The following is a 22593-nucleotide window of genomic DNA, read 5'->3' on the forward strand; positions in this document are numbered from 1 at the left end:
ATGTATGTATGTATGTATGTATGTATGTATGTATTATTGAATGCAGTTCACCAATGATAGTAATAAAAGAAAACATACAAAATAAATAAGGAACAACTTTTCATATCTAGCATGTTCTCAATAACCAACAGATACATTCATCAAATAATATTTTATTTCACAACTGGAGTTTATCATGGGAGTCCCATGTTCAACCATATAGCATCTCTCAGCTCTCCCATAGGATGGCTGATCCTTTAACAGTTTTATCTACTTCTCCTAAAGCAGGCTCCTCAATGGCTGATGCACAGAATGAATGAGGCCCTGAGGGGATGAAGCCTCGAGTCTGCTCTGCATGAGGAAGTGTATCTGCCAGAGGGATGAGTCTGCGAACTGTGTTTCAATCTCAGAATGTGGTGGTTGGATCTACTGGAGCTCATAGAGCAAGTCCTGAACAGTCACCGACAGCTCCTGAAAGGTGGGTCTCTCGTCCGCCTTCTGCCAGTCAATGCAAGAGGAAAGACAAGACATGAGGGTGAGGTAAACTGTTTTAGATTAGAAGCTGTCAAGCTGACATGTCCATTCCAATGACATTTATCTTTGACCCCCACTCATCTAGCCTGATCCCTGAACTGTGCTGTTTTGCAAACTTGGTTTGACAATGACCATGAAATTTGGCAAAACAGAATATACAGATCTGGGACCAGGCATTATGCTGGCTACTTTATACTGTACGTACATCCAGCCAACAGCTGGTCATGATGGTGTAGACTCTGTCGTTGGCCAACTGGGGGCGATAGAGGCGATGGCCTCGGGACACCTGTTCCACTATCTCATTGTTGTTTAACCGTTCGTAGGGAAGCCTCCCTAAGGTGTAGACCTCCCACATTAAGACCCCTATGGAGAGCAAGGTAACCTTGTCAATATTTATTAAATGATCAGCAGAGGAATAAATAGTTAGTGAATAAAGGCTAAATAGCTGTAGCCTGTTCCCAGATCTGTTCGCTCTCGCCAACTCATATGGTCATTGGTGTGACAACAACCATACCAAGTTGACAAGACAGCTCAAACAGACTTGGGACCTGGATCTGAGCTAAGATAGGAGGCCTATACAAACCGTAAGCCCAGATGTCTGACTTGCTGCTGAATTTACAGTAGAGCAGGACCTCAGGAGGAGACCAGCGCACTGGGAACTTGGAGCCTGCAGAGCTGGTGTACTCATCATCCAGGACATACCTGAAATGACAGGGAGAGTTGTCAACTTGTCATGAAAGTAGCTCGAATGACATAATATTGCTGTAAGAATCAACTGTAGATTTGATTTATTTGTCAGGTATTTCTGCAGTGTGTGCTTTTTTGTAAAAGCTGCCAGATTCAAGTACAACAATCACAGTCGTTTACCTCGACAGTCCAAAGTCAGTGACTTTAATGGTCCCATTGGTATCTACCAAGCAGTTTCTTGCAGCCTGAGAAACAGAACAGAGTATGTGTTATTTGGGCCCAGTTTTTTTTAGTATAGGATAGTAGTAGTACCATGTCAGGATCAGGCCTGCTGTGTCTTTCAAATACGTGAGCTGCGCTTGATTTAGTTTGAACAATCAGTGTAATAGTCCCAAAAGGGAGTCAGTGGAATAGTCCCAAAAGTGGAAATGGCAAAACCCAAGCTATTTGACTTATAAGTATGTGATGGAAATGTTTATCAGCCTTGAAAATGTAAATCTTATCTTAGTGTCGTAAATAATCCTTGGTTCCTGCCTGTGCTTAGTAAAGATATGAGGGTATGGGCGACATGTCCTCCTCCTTTGGACCATCTGGCAGAATGCCCAGAATTTGGGGTGGCAGCGTAGCCTAGTGGTTAGAGCGTTGGACTAGTAACCCAAAGGTTGCAAGATCGAATCCCCGAGCTGACAAGGTACAAAATCTGTTGTTCTGCTCCTGAACAAGGCAGTTAACCCACTGTTCCTATGCCGTCATTGAAAATAAGAATTTGTTCCTAACTGACTTGCCTAGTTAAATAAAGGTAAAAAAAAAAAAAGTACTATAAGTTAAGATGGGAGACGGTGCCAGACACATGCCGGAACCAATACTATGAACTATACCTATGCAACGTGTCTGTAACCAGTATATAAGGATCTAACAGGACTGCTCCTGATCGACATGTGTACTTGGTGCATTGAGTTGGTTGGAACCTCTCCAGCGCGCTGATAATAAACAATGAATCATTTAAGATTGACTTCGAGTGTCCCTGTGTAGAATTTCAACAACAATTATAATATCTTACCAGGTCTCTGTGGATGTACTGCTGAGCCTCCAGGTAGGCCATGCCCTCTGTGACGTCTTTACACATTTCCAGGAGCTGGATGGGGGATGGATGCTGCTTCAGGCCTTCCCGCAGATAGCTGAGTAGGCAGCCGTTGGAGAGGAACTCTGTGACAATGTAGATGGGCCTTTGTTTGGTGCACACGCCATACAGCTGAACCAAGTTCTCATGGCGGAGCTTCCTAGTTCAAGTGAAAAGAGACGAGTTTAAGCATGTGTTGTAGGCTAAATTGGTGCGACACTATTGTCTAAGGTTGCAAAATTCTGAGAACTTTCAATAGATTCCCTGTTTTTTCCGAAATCCCATTTGGAGTATTCCCAGAATCAGGAGGGAATAAGCAGGAAATCCAGAATCCTCCAGGGTTTTTGGAAAACCAGGGAATTTATTGAAAGTTCACGGAATTTTACAATTCGACTGACCCATATGAGGACAATTTCAGCAGGGGACAAGGTAGAGCTGTTACCATATATGACTCTAAATACTGTACCTCTTGTCCACAGGAGGTAGCTGGCATCTTAACTGGGGAGGACGGCCTCATGGTAATGACTGGAGCGGAATTAGTGGAATGCTATCAATGTGTTTGATGCCATTCCATTAACTCCGTTCCAGCCATTATTATGAGCCGTCCTCTTCTCAGCAGCCTCCAAAGCTCTGGATATATCTCTACCTATGGATCTAGTCCCTATGGCTCTAGTCCCTATGTCACTTTACCTCTACCTATATGTATGTGACAAATACGATTTGATTGACATCAGCACACGTGCCTTCGGTGTAGCAGGTATGGTAGTAGGAGCTAGGGGTTGAATTGAAATTGAGCATTCATTTAATACATTTGACACCATAGTCCACTGACTGCACCCCTCTGAGATAGAAAGAGCTTTGCTTACATCATGACTTTGGCCTCCTCTATGAAGTCGTCTTCAGACATGGAGCCCTCCTTGATCATCTTGATGGCCACGTCATGCTGGCCCTGCCACTTCCCATACTTCACCACTCCAAACTGCCCGTTGCCCAGCTCCTTGATGAAGGTGAGGTGGCGTGGGTCAATCTCCCATACCCCTGGAGGACAAAACAACAAATGGAAGGAACACAACGTTTACTCATGTTAGCAGTCAAGCTACAGATAGCATTTCTCAAAGTCAGTCATAAGGGTTTCTGTTACTGCACTAGTCTGGTCCCATATTGTATGTGCCACGACCAACTATTCTATTGTTGTCAAGTGATACAGCTACATATCTTCAGCCTGACAACACAGACAGAGAGGAGTTGGCCAGAACACAAACAGACCGGACCACCAGGCTATAGTATATACATCATACTCTCTCAATAGAAATGTATTGAAAGAGCACACTCACCATAACCAAGCCCTGCTGTGGAAGGGGCATTTTTTGCACGACTTGACACAATGTATTTCAGCCTGCTGACCATACCTGGAATGGGACATGATGGACAATATATCTTAAGTTCTGTAGTTCATCATGATGAACCTGCACTGTTACACAGATGGATATGAAGTGATGTGTTGGGGTAGGGTTGCACATTTCCGGTTAGTTTCCCAAAATGTCCTGGTTTTCAAGAAATCTCGGTTGGAAAATTCCCGGAATCAGGAGGGAATAAGAAGGAAATCTGGAACCTTCCAACCAGGATTTTTGGAAAACCTGGGAATTTTAGGAAAGTTACTGGAATTTTGAAAACCTTAGTTGGGGTTAGTTGTACCTGCTGCATTGTGCTGGTGGTAGTTAATGAGGTCTGGGATGCTGCTGAAATTGTGCTTCTCTGCCAAGTAGAACTGGCCTTGTTGGGTGGTGCAGATGTTGTAGTGTCTGCAGTTACCCGCAGTCTCCCTAATGGGAACAGTGAGTAGTGTTTGGTTTGGTTTGCGTTAGGAGGGTTATGTTTGGTGTGAGTGAGGAGAGTTACTAGGTTGTGTTAAAGGGATAGGAATTTAAAGGGACACAACATTCCAAAATCAAAGTTTGTCAGATGCTTTTAGACCTCAAAAGTAGCCTAATACCATTGAATCTACATCCCACGCCCTTGGTTGTGTAGATCTAGTTATATGCCTCAACCCCAAATTAATGTAAAAGATAAGCACTGCAAACCTAGAAATTACATAGTTCTTATCTCTTTTGTAAAAAAAATTATTGTGGTGTATAGCTGGGTCGTTGATATTGGAGTGTAATGTCCCTTTAATAGTTTTGTTTATTTTCATGGGCTGTGAATCTGAAAGTAACAACAAGATGCTCTGTTCACTGACACATTGATTGCATCCAAAATGGCACCCTATTCCCTATATCTTGCAAATTCAAACTTGGACCTCGAAGCTAGTTCCACTGCTTTAAAAAAAATGATTCCCCTATAAATCAGGGATTGATTTAGACCTGGGACCAATGTTCCCTCTAAGCTGCGTGTGTGCGCGGGCGTGTAGCTCCCCTCGGACTGCCACGCAGAAGAAATATAAACCCGCGCAGAGAAGCACGAGATTGAACTTTACTCAACTTTCTAGAGTTTTCCACTTTTGTTAACACTATCAACGTTTTGCTCTACTGTGAGAATTGTGCTCAAATCAATGTAATATTAGCCACTTTCAATGTCACATACCCAAACAAAATGAACTATGCAGGACTTAACTAACTGTTTAAGAGATTTTCTTGTAGGCAGAACGCCTTGTAGGCAGAGCGCATTGAAGTAGGATTCAATTGCATTGACAGGCACAATTCAGGCCTGTATTCTACACAGACCACTGCACCATAACCAATCAGAGCTGCAGTAGGCCTATATGCAAATAGCCATTGCCATATGGATCTGTGCCATTCACTTTGAACTGGACTGTGCTTACAGCGTGAGCAGTCAAGAGTAGATGCGCTTGTTTTGAGATCAAAGCGAGAGCTGCATGTAGCCACCTGTGCACATTTGTTCATATTATTTGCTAGTAAGTGAGTTATTAGCCCAGTTATAGCTAATTTCTACTCAACAATTTGGGAGTGGTTGCTTCCTACAAGAGCACAAAATGTGTGCATTTCTAGCCATCTTTGAAAAGCAAGTCAGGTCAATAACTTTTTTATGTCTTAAAGGGGCTGTGTTGTATTTTGAGACAGGCTTGAATAAGCTAAGTAGCCAATAGGTTGAGGGTAGCATAATGTGTCTGATTCTCTGTAATAATGGTATGGGAATAATAATGAATGCTATTTTGTAAAGTGGGTTCTTGCATCAAACAACACACCATTTTCCATCACCTGTCTGAAGGACTAGTCGATAAACAGGTTAATGTCAAGCCCTGCATGTTTTTTCAAAACTCTCATTGAACACCACACATTGCTGCTGCTGTAGGCTGAATAATAGAACAGATATTTCCTGTTCAGATGTTATGGGATGCATTTTTCTCCATGTTTTTTTTATGGTAGGCCACTCTGGTAGGCCTACATTATGATCAAATAGCCACAGTAGCCTACTTGGCCACAGTAAAAACTATAACTTAAAGCGGGTACAGCCTCAGTGTTCACAGCCTCAGTGCTCACAGTAAATTAAATTTGCTCAGTGCCAATTTTTTTGGGAGGAAACATTGCCTGGGACACCAACAGTTTCAGGTAGAACATTTGAATACTCCTGCCATATATAGTGTGGTACTTTTGACCCAAGCCCTTTGAAAGGTTGTGCAGAAAGAATAATCCTGGTTTTGCATGGAGACATTTACATCTCTCTTCCTCTGCAGGCGGCTGTTTTCGCTTTCAATATCTACTGCTGAGCCGTTCTTCTTTTGACTTTCCATTTATGGTCTGTGTTTGACATTGCATCCAATTCCTATGTAGTGCACTACTTTAGACCAGAGCCATATGGTCAAAAGTAGTGCACTACATAAAGAATTGTGTACCATTTTGGACGCATTCACGGTTTTGACTAGTGGATAGGCCTACACACAGGATGCGTCCCAAATAGCACCCCCTGGGCTCTGGTCAAAAGTATTGGACCATAAAGGGAATAGGTTGCCATTTGGGACGCAGACACAGTGAGCCATGCCCCGTCTGTCTGCCCTTGATAAACTCACCCGCCCTTGGTGAACACAGAAACGGTGTACTTCCCAGCTTTGCTTGAGTCTCGTACTAAGAAACCACCATCTTTGTTCTGGGAAAAAAGAAAAAACAATAACCTCAATAGCAGAGGTACATACAAAGCAGAGGCAGTATTGCTTTGTGAGTATCCCACAGCAATGTTCTGTCATTCTAAGCTATTTGACAGATGATGGTGCCCATAGCTAAAATTAGTGCCCATAGCTAATGGTATAAGGACCACAGATCAGAGGACCACAATGGAAATAACTTTTGTGTTATTCTCAATGATTTTAAATGCAGTGCATCCACTTGTGTTGCTGGTGTAAGCGAAGGAGAGGAACAGTGGTATGTCAACTGATACTGTATGTTACAGATGTTTGTTTTTTCATTGAGATTACCTCTGTCTTCAACAGCTCCTCTGCCTGGCTACGGTTCATGCTCTTGCAGTACCAGCTGGGAAAAAGAAAAGGTGAAATGTGCATGTTATAAACCACTATGGTTAACCAGACCTCATAGCAACGGGTATTAAAGTAGGTCACATGAGGCAGTATTCTGCTGAATCGTGTTAATTAGGCACTAAATGGAAGAAAACGGATTGAAACAGGGAGGGACTACCTTGATTCATCCAATAAGAAATGCAAATTTTCGCATCCAGTTGCAAAACGTTTTGAAAGGTTTTCTGTTGTGTGCCCCACTGAACACGGCCCTGCAGGGATTTAATGTGTTCGGAAGGTGTGGTGACTTGGTACCTCATTATTTTTGGTTCCCACAGGATTAGAGAGGTGTAGGGTTTCAGATGTAATCCTATCATTGTAATGCAATGTTTAATAGTCAATGTTTTGTAGCAAGAGAATTCCATACTCACTCAAACTTTTCCAGTTCATTTCCAGCCTCCACAACGTAATTACTGGGAATGTATCCCTCCTTGCTGCAAAGGAAGGCCACACACAATCTCCTGATAAGTCAATGTACATTTAGTATGTTAAAGACACAGGGTGACGTTTTCATGCTGCACAACAGTTCACATCTGTGAAAAACATACAGTGAGGGAAAAAAGTATTTGATCCCCTGCTGATTTTGTACGTTTGCCCACTGACAAAGAAATGATCAGTCTATAATTTTAATGGTAGGTTTATTTGAACAGTGAGAGACAGAATAACAACAACAAAAATCCAGAAAAGCACATGTAAAAAATGTTATAAATTGATTTGCATTTTAATGAGGGAAATAAGTATTTAACCCCCTCTCAATCAGAAAGATTTCTGGTTCCCAGGTGTCTTTTATACAGGTAACGAGCTGAGATTAGGAGCACACTCTTAAAGGGAGTGTTCCTAATCTCAGTTTGTTACCTTTATAAAAGACACCTGTCCACAGAAGCAATCAATCAATCAGATTCCAAACTCTCCACCATGGCCAAGACCAAAGAGCTCTCCAAGGATGTCAGGGACAAGATGGTAGACCTACACAAGGCTGGAATGGGCTACAAGACCATTGCCAAGCAGCTTGGCGAGAAGGTGACAACAGTTGGTGCGATTATTCGCAAATGGAAGAAACACAAAAGAACTGTCAATCTCCCTCGGCCTGGGGCTCCATGCAAGATCTCACCTCGTGGAGTTGCAATGATCATGAGAACGGTGAGGAATCAGCCCAGAACTACACGGGAGGATCTTGTCAATGATCTCAAGGCAGCTGGGACCATAGTCACCAAGAAAACAATTGGTAACACACTACGCCGTGAAGGACTGAAATCCTGCAGCGCCCGCAAGGTCCCTCTGCTCAAGAAAGCACATATACATGCCCGTCTGAAGTTTGCCAATGAACATCTGAATGATTCAGAGGACAACTGGGTGAAAGTGTTGTGGTCAGATGAGACCAAAATGGAGCTCTTTGGCATCAACTCAACTCGCCGTGTTTGGAGGAGGAGGAATGCTGCCTATGACCCCAAGAACACCCTCCCCACTGTCAAACATGGAGGTGGAAACATTATGCTTTGGGGGTGTTTTTCTGCTAAGGGGACAGGACAACTTCACCGCATCAAAGGGACGATGGACAGGGCCATGTACCGTCAAATCTTGGGTGAGAACCTCCTTCCTTCAGCCAGGGCATTGAAAATGGGTCGTGGATGGGTATTCCAGCATGACAATGACCTAAAACACACGGCCAAGGCAACAAAGGAGTGGCTCAAGAAGAAGGACATTAAGGTCCTGGAGTGGCCTAGCCAGTCTCCAGACCTTAATCCCATAGAAAATCTGTGGAGGGAGCTGAAGGTTCAAGTTGCCAAACGTCAGCCTCGAAACCTTAATGACTTGGAGAAGATCTGCAAAGAGGAGTGGGACAAAATCCCTCCTGAGATGTGTGCAAACCTGGTGGCCAACTACAAGAAACGTCTGACCTCTGTGATTGCCAACAAGGGTTTTGCCACCAAGTACTAAGTCATGTTTTGCAGAGGGGTCAAATACTTATTTCCCTCATTAAAATGCAAGTCAATTTATAACATTTTTGACATGCGTTTTTCTGGATTTTTTTTGTTGTTATTCTGTCTCTCACTGTTCAAATAAACCTACCATTAAAATTATAGACTGATCATTTCTTTGTCAGTGGGCAAACGTACAAAATCAGCATGGGATCAAATACTTTTTTCCCTCACTGTACCTTAATTAAAACTAAACATTTTAGTCTAGCTGTGTGATTCAATTTAACACTTTTCCTCAACAATATGCATTATAAAATATGATTATTTAACTGAGTTAGTAATCTCAGCAATGCATAAACACACATTTCTGAAGAAAAGTATCAAATTAAATCACACTGCCAGATTAAAATGAGTTTTACTGTGTTTTTCATCATCACTACTTTGCATCATGAAAATGTCGCCCATAATGTATAAAAGGTATATGATTGTTATTCTTACAGCATGTTAAAACAACACACATATCATGAAAACATTTTAATTGCACCTGTGCCTTTAAGATAACCTTGGTATACTGATCATATCACCAGTCCTCATCTCTATTCTTGGAAGCGTGTCATTGTTTTGTTACAGAGCCAAGGGTCGGTCAGGGCTTTTTTAATGTGTTTTTCTAGTGCTTTCTAGTTGATAGGTGTTATGTTTAAAATCGAGGGGCGGCGGACTATGTATTTTGTAAATAACAGCTGGTACACGATTTCTAAGGAAGTCTCAAGGTTTTGCTCGCCTGAGTTAGTGTGGTCTACAGCTTATCATGAGGTACTCTATCTACCAAGAGAGTTTTCATCTGTACTTTTCGTAGCTGTCTACATACCACCACAAACTGAGGCTGGCACTAAGACCGCACTCAATGAGCTGTATTCCGCCATAAGCAAACAGGAAAACGCTCATCCAGAGTCGGCGCTCCTAGTGGCCGGGGACTTTAATGCAAGAACTTAAATCGGTCTCTTCATTTCTGTCAGCATGTTAAATGTGCAACCAGAAGGAAAAAACTCTGGACCACCTTTACTCCACACACAGAGACGCATACAAAACTCTCCCTCGCCCTCCATTTGGCAAATCTGACCATAATTATATCCTCCTGATTCCTGCTTACAAGCAAAAATTAAAGCAGGAAGCAACAGTGACTCGATCAATAAAAAAGTGGTCAGATGAAGCAGATGCTAAGCTACAGGACTGTTTTGCTAGCACAGACTGGAATATGTTCCGGGATTCCTCCAATGGCATTGAGGAGTACACAAAATCAGTCATTGGCTTCATCAATAAGTGCATCGATGATGTCGTCCCCACAGTGACCGTACATACATACCCCAACCAGAAGCCATGGATTACAGGTAACATCCGCACTGAGCTAAAGGCTAGAGCTTCCGCTTTCAAGGAGCGGGACTCTAACCCAGAAGCTTATAAGAAATCCCGCTATGCCCTCCGACGAACCATCAAACAGGCAAAGCGTCAATACAGGACTAAGATCGAATTGTACTACACCGGCTCTGGCGCTTGTCAGATGTGGTAGGGCTTGCAAACCATTACAGACTAGAAAGGGAAGCACAGCCGGGCGAAGGGTCAGTCAGGGCTTTTTTAATGTGTTTTTCTTGTGCTTTCTTGTTGATAGGTGTTATGTTTTAGAAGTGTTCTTCCAGCAAACACACAGCCCAGCAGGTAACATTCAACATCATAATGGTATCATTTTCAGGTTGTAAACTGGTTACATTTTACTGGTTGCTAAAAGACTTGCTCCTTTACAAACAGTGTACAACCTGAACAACTTCACATAATATTGTCATAATGATTGCAACCAAGTTTTGCCCACTGGGAGGCGAGTGCACAAAACATTAAGAGCATCTGCTCTTTCTAGGTAAAAGCTATGTCCCTTAATTATGTCACTTGAACCTGTTGTGGCATGACGTCTCTCCAGTCTCTGGGCGAAAAACAGCAGGAGATTTTGTGAGTGGTCCGGCTGAGAACAGTGACACTGGAGATGCGCGTTCATGTGAATTCTCCATGTTTTTCTTTCTCTCTTTGAACGAATACAACGTCGCCCGGTTGGAATATTATCGCTATTTTACGAGAAAAATCGCATAAAAATTGATTTTAAACAGCGTCTGACATGCTTCGAAGTACGGTAATGGAATATTTAGATTTTTTTGGTCACGAAATGCGCTCGCGCGTCACCCTTCGGATAGTTACCTGAACGCATGAAAAAAACAGAGCTATTTCAATATAACTATGGATTATTTCGAACCAAAACAACATTTGTTGTTGAAGTAGAAGTCCTGGGAGTGCATTCTGACGAAGAACAGCAAAGGTAATCCAATTTTTCTTATAGTAAATCTGAGTTTGGTGAGGGCCAAACTTGGTGGGTGTCAAATTAGCTAGCCGTGATGGCTGGGCTATCTACTCAGAATATTGCAAAATGTGCTTTCGCCCGAAAAGCTATTTTAAAATCTGACACCGCGATTGCATAAAGGAGTTCTGTATCTATAATTCTTAAAATAATTGTTATGTATTTTGTGAACGTTAATCGTGAGTAATTAAGTAAATTCACCGGAAGTTTACGGTGGGTATGCTAGTTCTGAACATCACATGCTAATGTAAAAAGCTGGTTTTTGATATAAATATGAACTTGATTGAACAAAACATGCATGTATTGTATAACATAATGTCCTAGGAGTGTCGTCTGATGAAGATCATCAAAGGTTAGTGCTGCATTTAGCTGTGGTTTTGGTTTTTGTGACATATAGGCTTGCTTTGAAAATGGCTGTGTGATTATTTTTGGCAGGGTACTCTCCTGACATAATCTAATGTTTTGCTTTCGCTGTAAAGCCTTTTTGAAATCGGACAATGTGGTTAGATTAACGAGAGTCTTGTCTTTAAAATGGTGTAAAATAGTCATATGTTTGAGAAATTGAAGTTATAGCATTTATGAGGTATTTGTATTTCGCGCCACGCGATTCCACTGGCTGTTGACAAGCGTCCCACCTTGCCCAGGGAGGTTAAATCCACTTCAATCAGTGTAGATGAAGGGAGGAGACAGGTTAAAGAAGGATCCTTAGGCCTTGAGACAATGGATTGTGTGTGTGCCATTCAGAGGGTGAATAGGCAAGACAAAATATTTAAGTGCCTTTGAACGAGGTATGGTAGTAGGTGCCAGGCGCACCGATTTGTGTCAAGAACTGCAACACTGCTGGGTTTTTCACACTCAACAGTTTCCCGTGTGTATCAAGAATGGTCCACCACCCAAAGGACATCCAGCCAACTTGACACAACTGTGGGAAGCATAGGAGTCAACATGGACCTTGTATAGTCCATGCCCAGACAAATTAAGGCTGTTCTGAGAGCAAAAGGTGGGTGGTGCAACTCAATATTAGGAAGGTGTCCCTAATGTTTGGTATACTCAGTGTATGTCAATCACTAGCAGTTACTCAATTAGCCCATGTCAGCAATTTTTTTTATTTTATTTTAATTAGTCTAGTTAGTCTAGCCAGCTATTCAAACAGGGGCCCTGACCTCCAGGGGCCCCCATTGATTTTGTTAGTCACTCTCACTCAGATATCATAATAGCATGGCGTAAGTCAAGGATAAATGTGGAGAATTGCATGAAATTAGCTTTAAAACTGGAACACTTTCTCCCCACCCCATGGCAAAATGTGTAGAATTGCAGGGAATATACTGTAAAACTGCAAAGAACATTGTTCTGTAAAGCAAAACTATTTGTTTACCTTCTTTTAATAAAATACCTTTTCTGATAACAGATCCCTCTGTATGTATTAAATGTGAGTTCATGTGTAGTGGCTAATTGTATATCTAATAGGCTATGTGTTTGTAGATTGACTGAGGTGAATGAAGCTAAAGTGATAATAGCTGGGGCCATTTTTGCTGTTCTCCAAATAGCATTTTAAAATGAGCATAAATTGTATAGAAATGCAGAAAATGAGCTTCAACTTTCTTAAACAACCCTTCCTCCATCTGTCTCTTCTCGATTTCCTCTCTGCCTCTCTCACCCATATTTGTCCCTGGCCCTCCACCAGTTGGAGTCAGACATCTCCAGAATGATGTACTCCTCATCCTTCCTCAGCTCCAGATCCTGGGGCGTGGAGGGTGTGTACTCGTACTCAGCGACCACTGTCATGCCTGTGGTGAGCGCAGGCTCCTCGGGAGGCTGTGGAGGTAAAGGCCTCAAATGTTTCTCCTAAAAAATGGGATGGGAGACAACATTGATAAAGACGGGTGATACTGTATATCTTTCCTTTATCAATCAGAAGTAGAGATACTGTAACTGAACGCAAGAGTGGCGAGAACATGTAAGACAGACCTCTTCTGGCGTAGGTGGAAGGGGTTTTCTGGATTGTCTCCGAGACCCCTTTGAAACCCCTATAAGGGAAAGGGAGTGCTTCATGTTTTGTTCTCTGTGACTACAATTTATGCTTCTCTGCCGTTTCCTATAATACTTATTTCCTCAGTTACTTGTTATCACTTCAAGCCTGCAGGTACAAGCTTTAAATGGTTATATAAGTATGTCTCTCTATGTATCAACATTTATACTGATACAAAATGGCTGGTATTAGTCTGGGTCATTATGAGATGATTATAAGACATCATAGATGCATTATAAGACATCATAGATGCATTATAAAGACATAATACATGCATTATAAGACATCATACATGCATTATAAGACATCATACATGCATTATAAGACATCATCATCATACATCATACACATCTTTCAATGCATCAGAGCCATATATTGAGATATATCTGAATATATGGTTCTGCAATGCATTATAACAGCATCATAGTGCATTATACCTGCAAGCTTTAAGTAAAATGTTCCCATTTACTTCCTAATTACATAAGCTGGTAGAGAACACATACTCTTTTTACTGCCAGTTTTATTGATGGCTTTCCCACCACATTACTGACCTACATTCTTGTTCTCCAGCACCCTGCAGCCCATGGCTTGTTTGACTTCCTGCTGGCAGCACTGCCACATGCCATCCATCCAGAAGCATGGGTGGTACTTCTGCATCAGGTCCTTGTTGAAACGCACCACTTAACATGGCGGCACAGAATGTGGGACGACATTTACATTGGATCAACACTGGCAATTTGCATAGACACCTAGATCTGACTAAACAATGGGGCTAGTAGATTATGGGCCGTAAGGAAATGTTTGTGGTATCTCATGTCTCCCTTTGTCTATTCTTCGTCGGACACTTTAGTGCTAGGTGTTTGATAATGCTGCATACTGACCATGCTTCAGCTTGTGGATCCACTGCTTTCGGACCTCGTCACTCTTGGCGAATATGTAAAGTGGGCCCTCATCGTAGATTATCTGTGGTAAATTGAGGGATAGAGAGAAACAGCTGTTTCTTCAGTTGGTGAAGAGTAGTACCAGGTCAGGCCGTACACATCAAAGCAATACAATAGTGTAGAAGTATTGATTTTATCACAACAATAGGGACGAAAACACTATTTTCTGAACCTGCTCTCAGATCTGTTTGTGCTATATAGCAAGCAATGACCATAGGTTACTGCTTTGGAGATAAATAAATGCCTGCTACATTAGGTTAGCTTATTGTGCTTCTGAGCCTTGCTGCCACCCGTCCCACAAACTCCACATTTAGGGGTATGCAAATATATTGGGTATTTCCTGTGTCTTTATAGAGGCTGTAATATCATTTGCTGCTTAGTCACCATGTCTACTGTGGTGACACCTGCGCTGTTGTTGAAACCCTCAGTTCAGCTCGGTCTCCACTGTCAAGAGAGTCGTTTTCACTTCTTCTTACTGACTTTCAGCATGTTAACCATTTCTGCACTGCTGGATAAATTAGTTTCTCTGTTGGGGTAGATTGACTTTCAGCATGTTAACCATTTCTGCACTGCTGGGTAAATGAGTTCCTCTCTTGCGATAGATTTCACTTTTAGCATGTTAACTATTTCTGCACTGCTGGGTAAATTAGTTTCTCTTAGGAAGATGCAGTATATCCCTTTTCACCTCAAAGCTACCTGAATAGTCTCTATGGGCTTTTCACCCTGCATGCTTTTCGCCCAGGGCTAACTGGAACGTCAACTAAGACTGAGCAAAGTAAATGCCTGGAGAATAGTGTCAGAGAGTTAAAGGAAGCACAACACGTATGCTTCATTAAAATCTACAGTATCTAGAGGTCATCTGATGTCACTCAACTGGAGCAACAGTGGAGTGCATTCTCTTTTTACTGCCACACAGAATTATCGTAACAGGACACCAGAAGAAGAGAGAGTGAACTAAAACATCCACAGGTCTGAGATCTGTGGTTGTGTTAATCTCGTTGGTAAGAGCTACAGAATGTTAACTGATCTAGGACCAGCAGTAGCTCACCTGGAACGGGTACTGGCGCTCCGCGGGGGCACTGGGCTCCGGCTGTACTGTCCCCACACACTTGATCTTATCGATGCCCACGGTGCCTTTCAACCCCTTCTTTTTCTGCACAGAGGACAAGGATTACAGTGAGTGGGGGAACGGCAGGACTACTAGACCCAGACCTATTGAGATGACCAACAATACAGGTACTGCAGTATATTTGTGGGAGCCAAGCGTAGTATGATAGAATTGTTATAGTATTAAACTACGCTTGGGTTATGGTCAATGTCTATAATGAAAACATACAGTACATTAACCTGGTCCCAGATCAGCACAAACAGATCCAGGCTACGAGTACATACCCCTTTTTCCAGATCATAGTCGTAGTAGGCGATCTTGTCCTGTGTGAGGATGAATAGCCTCTCTTTGAAGTTTAAAGGGGAGGTCTTCTTCTTCTGCTGGGAGCGTTTTATAAAGATCTCTTCCAAGAGATTGTCTGACATGGTCTGATCAGATGTTCTCCCCCTACCTGGAGAAAAGGCAAGTCAACTTAACAGCTACAGTCAGAGATGGAAGAAGGTATAAAATGTTTTGGTCCCATGCATTCAAGGCCTAATGGGGGATAAAGAGACCAGCAGCTTCAACCACATCAAGTGCTGTAGCAAACCTTGCTAGTGACCGTAGCTACTGGAGGAAACGTGTAGTTGACTGTTCTCCATTGGATAAATCATGAACAACATCATTTTATTAATGGTGTACTGTACAGGTATTTACCTGAAACTCAGCTTATCACAAGTTTCCACAGTGCTTAACAGAGTAGTGTAACATTGCCCTCTAGACACTGCCCTAAGGTCAGTTTTTTACATTGTCATCTCTCATGGTTAAGGTTAGGATTTTGGGAAGGTAAAACTATAAAACTATAAGACCAACTTCCCCCAGGTCCTTATACGACTAACTACTTACCTACTCTTCATGAACTCTGCGCTGTGTCACTACAGCATAGATCTAAAGCATAGATCTACAGCATAGATCTGAAAGCAGATAGAAACAGATAGTAACAGATGTGATCCGGAGCAGATATCAGTGTGTATATATTAACCCCTGGTTTGCATGAGTGCTCCTGCCAATGTTTCCTCCTTCGTTGTAGCACAACTGTTTCCTTTACCCACATCTTCCTGCTTCTCTACAGATGTAGGATCTTAATTTGATCCAGTTTGCTACAGCAGGAAAGTAATACTGCAGCTACAGGAAATGTGAATTATTATGTGGATTATAATTAATGGACATTTTTGTACGAGTTGATACATTGATACATACGGGAAAATGAAGTCTGAAATTTCAAAGTGGAACCTGAAAAGGTTTTAAATGTCCTGCATTGCAGGAAAGTTCTCCAGCAACAGTGTGATCAAATTAAGATCCTACATTTGTAAGATGGTGCCAGAGAAGAAGGCTGACAATTTAGGTGTTCCTATCCAAATGTGTTTTTGTTCATTTCTTTGCATTGTTTGTAACTTATTTTTTTACTTATTTTGTACATAATGTTGCTGCTACCATCTCTTATGACCGAAAATAACTTCCGGACATCAGAACTGCGATTACTCATCATGATCTGGCAGAATCCTTTTTTTCCTTTAACGATGAGCCCGACGTGAATGATATGCTGCTTTCCCGGGAACAGGCCCAGATCCCCATCATTTGCATGAAGAGAAGGCGGAGAAAAATGGGCCAGAGTGCTTCTGAGAATTCGTAGGCGATCGAATAAACCCCCACTGCCTTCCATTCTGCTAGCAAATGTGTAATCTTTGGAAAATAAAATCGATGACCCACGCGGAAGATTAAACTACAAAACGGGACATTCAAAACTGTAATATCTTATGCTTCACGGAGTCGTGGCTGAACGACGACATTATCAACATACAGCTGGCTGGTTATACGATGTACCGGCAGGATAGAACAGTGGCGTCTGGTAAGACAAGGGGCGGCGGACTATGTATTTTGTAAATAACAGCTGGTGCACGATATCTAAAGAAGTCTCAAGGTTTTGCTCGCCTGAGTTAGTGTGGTCTACAGTTTATCATGAGGTACTCTATCTACCGAGAGAGTTTTCGTCTGTATTTTTCGTAGCTGTCTAAATACCACCACAGACTGAGGCTGGCACTAAGACCGCACTCAATGAGCTGTATTCCGCCATAAGCAAACAGGAAAACACTCATCCAGAGGCGGCGCTCCTAGTGGCCGGGACTTTAATGCAAGAACTTAAATCGGTCTCTTCATTAAATGTGCAACCAGAAGGAAAAAACTCTGGACCACCTTTACTCCACACACAGAGACGCATACAAAGCTCTCCCTCGCCCTCCATTTGGCAAATCTGACCATAATTCTATCCTCCTGATTCCTGCTGACAAGCAAAAATTAAAGCAGGAAGCACCAGTGAATCGATCAATAAAAAAGTGGTCAGATGAAGCAGATGCTAAGCTACAGGACTGTTTTGCTAGCACAGACTGGAATATGTTCTGGGATTCCTCCAATGGCATTGAGGAGTACACAAAATCAGTCATTGGCTTCATCAATAAGTGCATCGATGACGTCGTCCCCACAGTGACCGTACATACATACATACCCCAACCAGAAGCCATGGATTACAGGCGAAATTCGCACTGAGTTAGAGCTACCGCTCTAACCCGGAAGCTTATAAGAAATCCCGCTATGCCCTCCGATGAACCATCAAACAGGCAAAGTGTCAATACAGGCTTAGATCGAATCGTACCACACCGAAACTGACGCTTGTTGGATGTGGCAGGGCTTGCAAACCATTGCAGACTACAAAGGGAAGCACAGCCAAGAGCTGCCCAGTGACACGAGCCTACCAGACGAGCTAAACTACTTATATGCTTGCGTCGAGGCAAATAACATTGAAACATGCATGAGAGCACCAGCTGTTCTGGAAGGCTGTGTGATCACGCTCTCCGCAACCGATGGGAGTAAGACCTTTCAACAGGTCAACATTCACAAGGCCGCAGGGCCAGACGGATTACCAGGACGTGTACTGCGAGCATGCGCTGACCAACTGGCAAGTGTTTTCACTGACATTTTCAACCTCTCCCTGTCTGAGTCTGTAATACCAACATGTTTTAAGCATACCACCATAGTCCCTGTGCCCAAGAACACTAAGGTAACCTGCCTAAATGACTACCAACCCGTAGCACTCTCATCTGTAGCCATGAAGTGCTTTGAAAGGCTGGTCATGGCTCACATCAACACCATTATCCCAGAAACCCTAGACCCACTCCAATTTGCATACTGCCCTAACAGATCCACAGATGATGCAATCTCTATTGCACTCCACACTGCTCTTTCCCACCTGGACAAAAGGAAGACCTATGTGATAATGTTATTCATTGACTACAGCTCAGCGTTCAAAACCATAGTGCCCTCAAAGCTCATCAATAAGCTAAGGACCTTGGGACTAAACACCTCCCTCTGCAACTGGATCCTGGACTTCCTGACGGGCCGCCCCCAGGTGGTAAGGGTGGGTAACAACACATGCGCCACGCTGATCTTCAACACAGGGGCCCCTCAAGGGTGCGTGTTCAGTCCCCTCCTGTACTCCCTGTTCACTCATGACTGCACGGCCAGGCACGACTCCAACACCATCATTAAGTTTGCTGATGACACAACAGTAGTAGGCCTGATCAACGACAAGACAGCCTATAGGGAGGAGGTCAGAGACCTGGCCGTGTGGTGCCAGGACAACAACAACCTCTTCCTCAACGTGATCAAGACAAAGGAGATGATTGTGGACTACAGGAAAAAGAGGACAGAGCACGCCCCCATTCTCATCGACTGCACTATAGTGGAGCAGGTTGAGAGCTTCAAGTTCCTTGGTGTTCACATCACCAACAAATTAACATGGTCCAAGCACACCAAGACAGTCGTGAAAAGGGCACGACAAAACCTATTCCCCCTCAGGAGACTGAAAAGATTTGGCATGGGTCTTCAGATCCTCAAAAGGTTCTACGGCTGCACCATCGAGAGCATCCTGACGCGTTGCATCACCGCCTGGTATGGCAACTGCTTGGCCTCCGACCGCAAGGCACTACAGAGGGTAGTGCGTACTGCCCAGTACATAACTGGGGCAAAGCTTCCTGCCATCCAGAACCTTTATACCAGGCGGTGTCAGAGGAAGGCCCTAAAAATTGTGCAAGACTCCAGCCACCCTAGTCATAGACTGTTCTCTCTGCTACCGCACGGCAAGCAGTACCGGAGCGCCAAGTCTAGGTCCATGTGGCTTCTAAACAGCTTCTACCCCCAAGCCATAAGACTCCTGAATATCTAATCAATTGGCTACCCAGACTTTTGCATTGCCCTCCCCCTCTTTTACACCGCTGCTACTCTCTCTTGTTATCATCTATGCATAGTCACCTACATGTACATATTACCTCAATTATCAAATCAAATCAAATTTATTTTTATATAGCCCTTCGTACATCAGCTGATATCTCAAAGTGCTGTACAGAAACCCAGCCTAAAACCCCAAACAGCAAGCAAAGCATGTGAAAGAAGCACGGTGGCTAGGAAAAACTCCCTAGGAAAAACTCCCTAGAAAAGGCCAAAAACCTAGGAAGAAACCTAGAGAGGAACCAGGCTATGAGGGGTGGCCAGTCCTCTTCTGGCTGTGCAGGGTGGATATTATAACAGAACATGGTCAAGATGTTAAAATGTTAAAATGTTCATAAATGACCAGCATGGTCAAATAATAATAATCATAGTAGTTGTCGAGGGTGCAACAAGCACGTCCGGTGAACAGGTCAGGGTTCCATAGCCGCAGGCAGAACAGTTGAAACTGGAGCAGCAGCACGGCCAGGTGGACTGGGGACTGCAATTATCTCAACTAACCGGTGCCCTCGCACATTGACTCTGTACCCCCCTGTATATAGTCTTGCTATTATTAATTTACTGCTGCTCTTTATTTACCTGTTACTTTTATTTATTATTCTTATTTGTATTGCATTGTTGGTTAGGGGCTCATTTGTAAGCATTTCACTGTAAGATCTACACCTGTTATATTTGGCGCACGTGACTTTTTATTTCATTTAATTTGTATGTTCCATAACACATTGACCCTCTCTTTTCCCCATACGATGAAGGCATGACATTATTGGCTACACCTCGCAAACCTTTCCCCACCTACAATTGTTGCCAATGCTTATACTCTCATGTCTGATATTGTTAAAGGGAAAGTTCACTAAGGATTTGGTTTCATTGACTTACAGTTTAGCGTTAGTATTGCTTAGTGCAAAATAATGTGTATCTCTGTTGGCATGCTGGCATACACTATCCCTTTTATTTGATGAATGTCCACAAACTTTATTTTTGGTAATGCAGTTCTATTGAAGTGACAATACTTTGTTGAACTCATGAAACATGGGGAGAAATAGGTCCATATTGTAGAAAACGCAGGACACAGAGAATAGGATTCCTATGCTCTTCTTTATATCTACCACAAGAGAGGCTCATTGCACCTTGCTGGGTTGGTCAACCACACCACTGTCAACCTTCCACACAAAACAAGGCCTCTATTGATTCATTCCAGCATCAGACGGAAGGAAAGCAAGTTTGACAAATAGAGAGATAGCGACAGATATTTGTTAATTATCTGGGGATCAGGATAATGGCTCCACTATGGACACTGGTGTGGTGATGTCACCTCAGCTGATACCACAGACCACAAATGTACAGAGTATGATCATCTGATAACATAAAGCATGAAAATGCCATTGTTCACCATGTAGAAGACCTGGGTCCAAATTCATACATATGTTAAATACTTTGTATTTGAGGTACTCTAGATTTACTGGTATCTTGTGGTTTTTGGTACTATTCCATTGGATACACTGCAAACGTTGGCAAACTAAATCAAGCATACATATCAAGTATTCAATAGTATTTGATCTACTTGACCTTCCCTTTCATATAGGCCACAGAATCAATGACATAGTTTTTTTTCTTTCAAATAACTGACTTAACCCCAAATGACTTAACCCCAATGAGGAATTATTTCAAAGTCCAAGCAACCATGTATAGTTCCCTGCCTGCATCATCAATATAACCTTCTAGTTCTCTTTTAACATAGGCAGTGTCCTAAAATGAACACAGCACTCAAAAAAGGAATACCTCAATGTCACAGACATGTAACGACAAAACATTTCTCACCAACTCTAACTCACCCATGTTCCTTATACCGTAGATATATTCAAAAGAGCTGAATCGTTAAGGTCCCTCTACCTGCTATCTCCATGATACAAGTTCACTCAGCTCAGCTCAGACTATTTTAAACACCCTCCTTCTCACTTCCTGGTTGCATCTGCTGCTGATACCCCCTCTCTTTTCACACCACGAGATGGTAGACACACCCGACTAGCCATGAGTGTAATATTTATTTTCACACTAGCTAGCTGATTTTGATACTGTGCAGTATGTCAACAACAGTATTATAATTTAGTGTAATGTTACAAATAATCCTCTTTGACACATAATCAAACCCCTTGCCTCTGCTAAAAGCTCATATTGTGCAGTCCACACAATATTTCAAACATAGGTTGTTTACATGCAGATATAAGCCTGGGTAAAACACTGACCTAAAGCTGCTAGGTAGAGCAAATAGAAATGTGTCTCTTTAGTGGCTGCAGCTGTCCTATCAATCGTAATATCTTGTATTACAACAGTCGTGTTTAGCCTGTCAGCCACACAAGTGCTAGGGTTTTTTCTAAAGGGCTTGAGTCACTTGGGCTGACACAGTAGAATTTATAGGGAAGTTGCAACAGTGTTGCACTGCAATGCTAAAGAAAAAGAGACAATGTTGGAAAATATCAGTGGCGCCACTGTGGTTCAACTGGTTACTGTTACATCTCCTCTTCCTCTCTTGACCCTGTCATAATACTACTAACACATAGTATAATACATACTACTAACAACATACCACCAAAGTATTTATTTGTTTGATACAAGCCTCAATGTGGGATAAACAAAATGCCAGGGACACAGCATCCAATCAATAACACTGAGGATGTCTCCTAAATCGACCAACCAATGGTGAAGAGGAATACAGACTTTGTGCACAGTAACATACATGGGTTCAGTATCATTTTATGGAGTACTTTGTCTTCTTTTCAATGACACACTCCCTTCCAATGAAAGTGTTAGTTTGTTGATAACAGGAACCTTGCAACATATGCTCTCTGGACGTTTCCTGTCTGATAAGTGTGTGTGTGTGTGTGTGTGTGTGTGTGTGTGTGTCTTTACATGAAGAGGTTACTTTTGTAGTGACACATACACACTCAGTGGGTCTCTGACCACAAAAGGAAACTCTCCATGTGAAGATATTTAGGCAGAAGGGTTCCTCACATCCTCAGATAATACAAGCAGGCCAAAACA

At 42.6% G+C, this 22593-nt stretch overlaps 1 protein-coding gene across 3 annotated transcripts in view; it reads right to left on the minus strand.

Annotated features, from left to right (window-relative positions):
• Positions 1-136: 136 nt before the first annotated feature.
• btk (Bruton tyrosine kinase) overlaps positions 137-22593 on the minus strand; it is a 24164-nt gene continuing 1707 nt past the window's right edge. Inside the window, exons 1-19 of one of the 3 annotated variants that reach the window (XM_014199023.3) lie at positions 21387-21590; positions 16123-16190; positions 15522-15688; positions 15178-15282; positions 14070-14151; positions 13740-13868; positions 13128-13186; positions 12817-13004; positions 7214-7276; positions 6747-6801; positions 6345-6421; positions 4016-4143; positions 3655-3729; positions 3187-3358; positions 2261-2480; positions 1381-1445; positions 1097-1215; positions 719-876; positions 137-477 (exon numbers count right to left, since the gene is read on the minus strand). In XM_014199023.3, coding sequence (XP_014054498.1) covers positions 406-477; positions 719-876; positions 1097-1215; positions 1381-1445; positions 2261-2480; positions 3187-3358; positions 3655-3729; positions 4016-4143; positions 6345-6421; positions 6747-6801; positions 7214-7276; positions 12817-13004; positions 13128-13186; positions 13740-13868; positions 14070-14151; positions 15178-15282; positions 15522-15662 — 1908 coding nt within the window. In that variant the 5' untranslated portion in view covers positions 15663-15688; positions 16123-16190; positions 21387-21590 and the 3' untranslated portion in view covers positions 137-405. Of the gene's footprint in view, positions 478-718; positions 877-1096; positions 1216-1380; positions 1446-2260; positions 2481-3186; positions 3359-3654; positions 3730-4015; positions 4144-6344; positions 6422-6746; positions 6802-7213; positions 7277-12816; positions 13005-13127; positions 13187-13739; positions 13869-14069; positions 14152-15177; positions 15283-15521; positions 15689-16122; positions 16191-21386; positions 21591-22593 lie in introns of those variants that run through there. The other 2 variants (XM_014199022.3, NM_001139938.1) reach the window with 2 other exon arrangements.

The sequence above is a fragment of the Salmo salar genome, chromosome 05, assembly GCF_965601325.2.
Source record: "Salmo salar chromosome 05, fSalSal1, whole genome shotgun sequence".
In the NCBI taxonomy this organism is placed as follows: Eukaryota; Metazoa; Chordata; class Actinopteri; order Salmoniformes; family Salmonidae; genus Salmo; species Salmo salar.